The following is a 9,375-nucleotide window of genomic DNA, read 5'->3' on the forward strand; positions in this document are numbered from 1 at the left end:
TCACTAGATCAATACAATAAATCTATTTTTACCAAAAAAAAATAAAATCAAAACCATTGGTTTTGAGAAAGAAGTTGCTTTACCATTTTGACAAAAGGAAAACTAGCTGTATGGGTAGAAGCTTTAAAGTTAAAGGAATAGTTTCCTAGCAAAAAAAAGAAATAGTTTAAAGCATCTGCAAAAAAAAAAAACTTGAATTCCAAATTAGAAAAGGCCTTTTAGATGGAGAGAGATATATATTTTTTTAACAGTTAACTCTAATAGAACATTTGCCAAATCATTAAGCTTATATAGGATTCGAATATCATATCGAAAAAAATTTAAAAAATAATCAAAATAAATTTAAGTAGTATAACAACCATTCAAAAATATAAAAAATATCTTTATTTTTTAATATAAGATAAGTGATTTTATTAATATTGTTAATTTAATCGAAGGTAAGCATAGATTAAGTGTAATAAATATAAATTTTTGAGCAAGTTTTTATAATAAATTATTGGATGTAAATCCAGTAAACTATTGTAGGCGTGCGTTTTCCACGTATTATCTCCTCGTCCGGTTCCGAGCCGTCCTCTTCTTGTAGACGACTCCAGGGTTCTGTCGCCGCCGCGCTCCTTGATCGAAGGTAAAGCCCTCTCCTTCTATTCTCTTTTCTTTTGTAAAGGATTTCTCCATGCCTTCTCCCTTGTCTCCTCCCCTCTTCTTCTTTCCCTCCAAAACCCTATGGCCTGTTTCCTCCCGAGTTCGTTGACTCTTTAGATTTAATTGAATCAGAGATCCTTCATCGGGTGTCGTGGTAGGATCGCGTTGCATCTTGTTTGGGGAATTGATCAAATTGTCCATTGATCTCGGCGTATTTGTTCTGCCAGGTTTTTTCTCTTCTAGATCTTTTGAGGAATCGCAGTATAAGGGGGGATGGCTGTTGCCGCTCCCGGGCAGCTGAATCTTGAAGAGCCCCCCTCGTGGGGGTCTCGGAGCGTCGACTGCTTCGAGAAATTGGAGCAGATTGGGGAAGGCACATACGGGTGAGTGCATGAACCGTCGAAGCTCTCTCAATAAATATTCCTTTGCGTAAATTCTTGTCTCGATTGCAATCTTGTGTTCTTATGTTGTCGAGAAAATATGTTTCTTTTCTTCAGTAAATCTTGAATTCTGGTAGAAAGGTTGCATCTTTTTTGATTTTTCTCTTTTCTTGTGGTATCTACATGGCTCTGATGGTATTCCTTACATGCCAACTAGCATATTGATATAGACAATCATAAGAAGCTCTAAAATTGAATTGGCTCACAAATTTTACAACTCTCGGGAATCATGTGCATATAGATGCTTCGTACTGGAACTTGGCTTTTCTGTTGTTAGCTGAAGGTTTTGTCAAGTCTCAGTTGGAGAATTAGGCTGGATTTAGTGATCTTTTTTTTTTATGGCACAAAAATTCAATGAAACTGTGAATTCGTCCATCAATTTGGTGTCACGTGGTATGCATAACACTTCATTATGGATGTTTTGGTGGGGGATTTTTTTTCTGGATGTCTTCATCAGTATGCAACACACGTACATGTCAATGTCCTTTTGTTTGTATTATTGCTTGAGGTCTTGATGGAATTTCTTTGAGTTGCTCTTTCGTCTTATGCCTTCTGAAATATCTGGAAGTTTTTGTATCATTTGTGCAACATTGGCAGCATGCGATTGTATACAACACTCTATTAACATATATCCATTAACATCTAGAACTTCTTATTTTATTGGTTTGATCCCAAAACATTATGATTTCTTTTATTCTTATGATGATTGCAGGCAGGTATACATGGCTAGAGAAATAAAAACAGGGGAAATAGTGGCCCTGAAGAAAATTAGAATGGACAATGAAAGAGAGGGGGTATGCCTTTATGTTCTATCTGTATGCTTATGGAAATTCTTCAAATTGAAGGGTTGAAATGTTCATCCTCTACCTAGGCTAAAATTTGGCCTTGCAGTTCCCTATAACAGCCATACGTGAAATCAAAATTCTGAAGAAGCTGCATCATGACAATGTTATCCAATTGAAAGAGATTGTGACCTCTCCAGGTTTGATTCATGATCACATATGAATACCTCTTCATAGATGACAGGTTTGTCATATCATTCTAAATTATTTTTTTGTTAAACATGACCAGGTCCTGAAAAGGATGAACAAGGAAAGCCAGGTTTGTTTTGTTCAGTACCTTATAGTTTCACTGTGAACTTCTTAGTTAAAAATCATCTATTTCACCAATTACAATTCAGTGTTATTTTTCTATTTGTCTTCCTGCCCATCTTTTCTGGTAGGGAATTCCGATGTTCTTCAAATTGTTGATACTGCAGATGGTAACAAGTATAAAGGAAGCATTTATATGGTTTTTGAGTACATGGATCATGATTTGACTGGCCTAGCAGATCGTCCTGGGATGAGATTCACGGTACCCCAAATTAAGGTATTAAAGAAGGTCTCTATAATCTGGTGTTATGGTTCATTTTACTGTCTACTGATTGTCTACTACTGCTGTTTGGTCATCTCCAATCAGTGCTACATGAGGCAGCTGCTAACAGGTCTTCATTATTGTCATGTCAATCAAGTGCTCCATCGTGATATTAAAGGTAGTACAAGGTTTTATATATAATATGGCAGAAATTTTTTTTTAACCTTGTTTTTGCTGCTGATTCGATGTTATTATTGTTACTGCAGGTTCTAATCTTCTAATTGATAACGAGGGAAATCTAAAGCTTGCTGATTTTGGCCTTGCACGATCATTCTCTAGTGATCACAATGGAAATCTAACAAATCGTGTGATCACTTTGTGGTATAGGTAAATACTTCTGTTCTTCATTAACATTTGAAGACAATGCTGATTTCCATATGCATATAGCTTTCTGTTTCTGCTGGTTTAACAAGATACAGCACTCTCTGTATCCAATTGATCAAGTTTCATTGTGTTTTTGGTGACAGGCCTCCAGAGTTGCTGCTTGGAGCTACAAAGTATGGTCCGGCTGTTGACATGTGGTCTGTTGGTTGTATCTTTGCAGAACTTCTGTATGGTAAACCAATCTTGCCGGGAAAGAATGAGGTATTGTGCTTCTTTGTGAATCTATACATATTCTTTCTTTTATAGGGGTTTTATTACTTATAGTTCATATTAGGTAAGTTTGGTCCTCATGTCCATTCATGACTTGGGGGTTGTATAGACAAGCAAATGCCCTAATTATGTATTTGTGCTTGTATGGCTATGAGAGGCTCTCTAAAGATTTTTCGGGACTCGTAGTTTTGATAGAACTTGTATTACTCACTGTGAATCTTCTCAAAGTAGACGGCATTCTTAATAAAATTAAGCCTATTATGATGTTGCAGATGGCGTTCAGAAAGTCTTGTTGACACACGTGAACTATAAGTAGAGGAAAAAATTGTCTACCATGCTACTATCAATAGATAAACACATATTATGATGAGTAACAGAAATGCAATTTAAGAGATAAGTAAACGTAATGTGGAGGATCACTGAAAGGAGTTTTTCAATATGATTAAAGACTGAAGGAAATGAATCTCAATTTGGAAACATCATAGGCTTTTGTGAAAAAAGTCTTCATAATTTGAGTCTAGGTTTAATGAGCTAACCAAGAAGAGAATGAGAGAGGATTTTTGGGTTATGGTTAAATAAAATTTATGGTGCTGTTATTTAGGAGTTGTCACAACCATGTTATTGTATGCTAAGAGGTATTAGATTAAGGGTATGGTTGGTCTATATTAAGCAGGAAGCAAGCTTTACTTTGATTTTTGGTTTTGGAAATAGGGAAAAATGCAGAGGTAACAAGGAGGAACTTGATGAAATTCAAAAATAGATCCGGTTGTTCACAGCCATTTATAATGCTATTTAATTGTTTACGGCTGAGATATTAGGGGAGCCCCTGGCATCTGAATTTTATATCAATTAGGGAGATCTGAATGCACATTTGTGTGCATGAAATTATCAATTAAAAAAAGAGAAATGCTGAAGAGTTTTTAATATGCAAATGATTATGCTAAAGAAAAAAAAGCATTTGAAGTTGTTTTGGAAAGAAAGGGAATCTAAGCTTTTAAGTTTCCAAGGTGATTGCTGTTGGTTTGGGGGTTTTATTCATCTTAGAGGGGTATAAATGAGAAAAGGAGGGTATTCAGAGGTCAGATCACATCAAAGCAGCCCAAAGGCTAACTCATTGTATAATATTTTGGTAGTTCAAGATGCAATAGGGGCTTTCTTGCCAATTGGTGTTTGTTTGTTGCTTCAATAAGGAAAATGATTGGAACAACAAATCAGATCTTTGCATCTTTATGCATTGGATTTCGATAAGCAACAACATCAATTACTATTACAATAATATTAACAGTAACATATAGCAAGATGCAATAAGAATACCTTATGCTCTAAGTAGCTACTGGTATTTGGGGAAAAAGGGGCCTAGTGTTTCTTCTTACACAGGTCAAGAAGAAGCATATTCACCACCAAATCTCATGTACACATTTGTAAATGAAAGGTCATATTAGTGATGAGCTTTATTCTTATGCTGATAAAATGAGTGATAACTGTGTTATGCATGTCAAACATAACACTGAGAATCCTTGAATTTGTTTCTTAATATCTTTAGGCTGCAGTTTTTTTTAATAGTTTCTTCGTACATGCAGTTGTGTATGGAGGGATTATTAGGATGATCTTCTTGAATACAAAGCACTCAAATGAGTACTGCAATTTTCACTGGGTAAAGAAAGTCTAAGGCACGTTGTTTTCATATTGTAGGATATCTTATCATTTATTGTTTACTTGGTTAGTTTCACGCACCAATTAGTAAGTCTCTTTTCTAGAATTATTTTTGGTCCATGAGAATTATAACATTGAGTCATCCCTGAGATTTTACTGAACCAAGATTGTCATTGCGAAATAAGTTGATTATCACATGCAATTGATTGTTTAATACTTAAAATCAAGTTTTAATGTCTCGGTATTAGGTACGATACACCTCCGTACCAACAAATGGTAAAGGTGCTAAGTCAGGACAGGGCCTATACGATTTCAGTATGGTACTGTACTGAGCCCTGTGCCTGTCCTGTGCCGGTACAATATAGTATGTCTAGTACATGCAATTCAGTATGTAAAACTTTGTTTAAAAATAGTTTGCCCTTCTTGCTTTGCTGGCTATAGTTCACCTTTTTCTTTTTGCTAAATTTAGGATTTTGCATTAATTTAAAGGTTATTTTTAATGGATTAGTTTTTAGTTTGAAGTGAGATATGGATTTATTGGACTCTTTGTTCATAATTAACTAAGCAGACCAGGTTGGTTGATGCGAACTATTTTCTTTATGGTATTTACAGATTTCATAAGTCTGTTTTGACTTGTTATTAAGTTTTTTTTTGTCTTATTGAAAGCTCTCAAAGTTGAATATGACATTTACGTTGCTGACTGTTTTTTGCAGCCAGAGCAATTAACTAAGATATTTGAACTTTGTGGAACTCCGGATGAGGTCAACTGGCCTGGTGTTTCAAAAATTCCCTGGTATAACAATTTTAAGCCTTCGCGGCCAATGAAGAGACGTCTCAGGGAGGTTTTCAAGCAGTAAGTAACTCGTATGTTTTCTCTCTTTTCGTCCATGTTATTGGCTCTGGCATGAGATGGTTTTTGATAAGCAATGTATTAACGAGCAGGTATGAAGTTTTGAAATTTTGGATGTTGTTTTGTTTGTATCCCTGTTAAAATGTTATTTGTGATTTGACAGTTTTGACCGGCATGCTTTGGAGTTGCTAGAGAGAATGTTAACATTGGATCCATCCCAGGTAGTTTCATCAATTTATTGCCTAAAATGCATTCGGAAAAACTTATTGACAATGGGTTAATGAATACATGCTGGATTGTTCTTACATTATCATCAATGACTTCATACAGAGTGTTAGTCTTATCATAAACTATTATTTTGCTTGATTTTATTTGTGTAGTTTCATTTTTAATTGTTCCTTTCATACTGGTGTAGTATGTGCTTCTATTTTATTATTTTAACCTGCCAGAAATGGATCAGATTTATCCTCTTTTTGTTCTTATTAATATCTGAGGAGAAAACTTGATGCAGATGTATCTGATATTGAAATTCATAGGCACATTAAAGTAGCATTGTAGTTTGAGTACGAAATGGAAGCAGAATATGCTTCATTTTTAAGAATTTGGGTGATTCTTTGAATTATAATTGACATCAAAATGAATACTACATGAAAGAGAGAACAACTCATAAATATTCTTGAGTCATATGTGTTATGCTGAGTGGTGCATTTGCTTTTTCTTGAGTATTGCATGATATAGGACATGCGGCAGCAAGCAGATCAGGGAACCATGAAACTGGTGCTCTAAATTGCTCAAATATATGCGTAAATGGTGATGCATAATAATTTGCACCAAGCATGGGAAATGATGAGCTTTTACAGTTATCCAACTCAAGGTCGGAGGAACTGGTCCCGAGCACCGTACTGGTTCCCTGGCGACACGAGTTGGTACAGTTCATGCCGGGCCTATACCGACGAGGGTATGGTACCGTGGGAGACAAAAGAGAGAGAGAGAGAGAGAGAGAGAGAGAGAGAGAGAGAGAGAGAGAGAGAGAGAAGGGGGAGAGAGAGAGAAGGGGGAGGGTGGCGAATGCTGGTGGAGGCTACGGCAAGCGAGGCCGCGGCCGGTTCTCCTGTTTCGAACTGTCGCGGCCTCTGTTGGCCCCCCGCGGCCCTCTCTTCCCCTCCCCCGCTCGCTCTCTCTTTTCTTCTTTTCTGGCTCCGGCAACGGGTTTCGTTTTCGTTGCCGGAACTGTACCGGTGAGCCACCGGTATGGCTCGGAACGGCCGAAACTGCCTGGTTCAGGACGGTTCCGCCGATCTTGATCCAACTAGAAAATGCTATACTACCTTTAGTTTTTTTATTTATTCATTAAAAAAAAGCGCTAGGTCAGTTAATTCTAATTTTGATGATACTTTTTTAATGCCATATAGGCAAAATTTGGTAGTTAGGACACCAATGTGGGATTTACTCGCCGTTGAGGCCTGCTTTATTAATGGGTACAGATTATTGTGATATCATGATTAGCTTACGGTTGGACTGTATGGATAAAGCTGAGGCGGGAGTTTCTAGTTGGACTATTAGACTAAATGAGAGGCATGTACACTATAGCGTGTAGGAGTTTTCATTTTGGGGGAACTTGTGATAATAGTCATGATCCATCTCATGTTATAGGGATGAGCCATGAAAAGATCACTTTTGCATAACAATATAAGAATATAAATCATAGCATTGTTGTCATCTGACAATTATGTGCCTCAAGGGATAAGACCAACATGCACTCATCCATAATTCCAGGGTCATCATAAATGTCATATGTCATGATTGACTTTGTAAAACAGGGAGGGGAGGGGGGGGGGGGGGCAGAGATATAATTAAAATTTTATAAATGTTTGCTCAATACTGCTTCACTTCCTCTATCCTATCATAGCATGTGTCATTCTTTGTTTCACATTCTGGCTTTCTTTGCATAGATAGGGATGTACCTCAGGAGTGTTGGGGCTTTTTGGTTGGCTGGAAAATTTTATAAGTCAACTTCCAATCAGAGTTTTTTTTTAATTAAAACATTAATGGAATTTTTTATCAAATAAGAGTGTTATAATTGATGTCTGCAACTTCATCAGGTTTCTGTGATGCATAATTTAGTTCTCAAACATTTTTAGCTACATGGAAACAACTTAATTTTTTTTTCATTATTCTGGCAATCCCTGAAGACTATTTAATTGTGTTGTGCATTTGCTGGTATCAGCCCATAGTCTGTAAAAGGCAAAGTTATTTAAAGGAAATCAGACATGTCAGAGGGATGAAAATTCAACGTTGGTGTTTTGGATCCTTTAGCTGATTATCAGCTGCTATGAATGCCACATTTAGGCGATGGATTCTTATCAGGATGAGCCTTGGAGGGAATATTTCTAGTGGCTATATTTCTTTTTTTGAGATTTTATATATGTTTGATATCTACATCAACTGAGATCATAAAAGGTTATCATGTTTTTCTCTGCATAAATGAGTTTGCTTTACGTTTTTGATGTATCCTTACCTGTAGATTCTTTGAGCTGATGCCACATCCATACATCTTTTACTTTGATATAAACACAAAGTATAACCTTTTCTCTCTTTTTTTCCTTCTTTTTTTTCTTCTTTTTTTTTTTCCTTTTTTTGTGTGGGGGGGTTCTGTGTTGCAATATTTCAGAGGATTTCCGCAAAAGATGCACTGGATGCAGAGTACTTTTGGAATGATCCCCTACCTTGTGATCCTAGAAGGTAAGTGTTTTCTTCCCTAGTGTAGAACTAAATATGCCTTTTTTCTTCCTTGTTGGCTCTACTGTCTTGGCTAACAATCCAATCTATCATTTGTATAGCCCTTCATACAAATTTCTCACCTTTAATCCAATGTCCTGCATCTATTTCTTGGTGATACAGCTTGCCAAAGTATGAGTCCTCACACGAGTTTCAGACAAAGAAGAAGCGGCAACAGCAACGGCAGCAAGAGGAAACAGCAAAGAGACAGAAAATACAGCATCCTCAACCACATGCCCGTCTACCGCCCATCCAGCAAACTGGGCAACCCCATCCTCAGATCAGACCTGGCCCTGGCCAGCCCATTCACAATGCGCCACCTTCCATGACTGCTGGCCCCAGCCATCATTATGGCAAGCCACGTGGACCTTCTGGCGGGCCTAGCAGATATCCACAGGGTGGAAATCCCAGTGGTGGATATAACCCTAGTCGTGGTGGTCAAGCTGGCGGTTATGGCAGCGGCCCATATCCCCAGCAAGGACGTGGACCTCCTCCTTATGGCGGAAGTGGTATGCCTGGCACTGGTGGTCCTAGAGGCGGTAGTGGCAGCGGTTATGCAGTAGGTGTCACGAATTACCCTCAAGGGGGTCCATACGGTGCTTCAGGTGCAGGCCGAGGCCCAAATATGGTGGGTGGAAATCGCAGCCAGCAGCACCAACAACACCAGCAGCACCAACAGCAGTATGGTGGCTGGCAGTAGTGGAGTTAGATACCTATTTTTCTTTAGATTTTCAGGATTGTTGAGTTGGTAACTTGGAAGTAACCTGTTGGTTAGAGTAAATAGTATTAGTGCGGAAGCTGAATTATGCTTTGCAATTAGGAGTTAGGTATTCTTCTGACTGCTATGTTAACTATGCGGACATAATCATTAAATGTTAGTACAGAGTAATGTGGTTACATTTTCGAATATTTTCTCAGGCTGTGTTGAACTGGAGTTGGGTATATGGAAGTGTTGATGTGCCCCAGTTGAGATTCACTGGTCGCTACTATGGTTCTTATCTAGGG

The 9,375-nt window shown here is 37.7% G+C and overlaps 1 protein-coding gene across 3 annotated transcripts; it reads left to right on the forward strand.

Moving 5' to 3' along the window:
- The first annotated feature begins 527 nt into the window (after positions 1-527).
- Positions 528-9,366, forward strand: LOC103707911 (cyclin-dependent kinase C-2-like). 3 transcript variants are annotated; one of them, XM_039134255.1, is made up of 13 exons: positions 528-625; positions 870-1,025; positions 1,795-1,876; positions 1,974-2,064; positions 2,154-2,183; positions 2,305-2,450; positions 2,541-2,613; positions 2,702-2,822; positions 2,963-3,080; positions 5,456-5,595; positions 5,756-5,813; positions 8,264-8,334; positions 8,494-9,366. In XM_039134255.1, exons 2-13 carry the CDS (start codon positions 916-918, stop codon positions 9,068-9,070), a joined length of 1,617 nt encoding a protein of 538 aa, XP_038990183.1. In that variant the 5' UTR covers positions 528-625; positions 870-915; the 3' UTR covers positions 9,071-9,366. The 3 variants fall into 3 exon arrangements, with proteins under 3 accessions (XP_038990183.1, XP_008790844.1, XP_017698522.1); XM_008792622.4 differs by having other exon boundaries at positions 2,341-2,450; XM_017843033.3 differs by lacking the exon at positions 528-625 and adding an exon at positions 677-796.
- Positions 9,367-9,375: the final 9 nt, after the last annotated feature.

The sequence above is a fragment of the Phoenix dactylifera genome, chromosome 15 (genome assembly GCF_009389715.1).
Source record: "Phoenix dactylifera cultivar Barhee BC4 chromosome 15, palm_55x_up_171113_PBpolish2nd_filt_p, whole genome shotgun sequence".
NCBI lineage: Eukaryota > Viridiplantae > Streptophyta > Magnoliopsida > Arecales > Arecaceae > Phoenix > Phoenix dactylifera.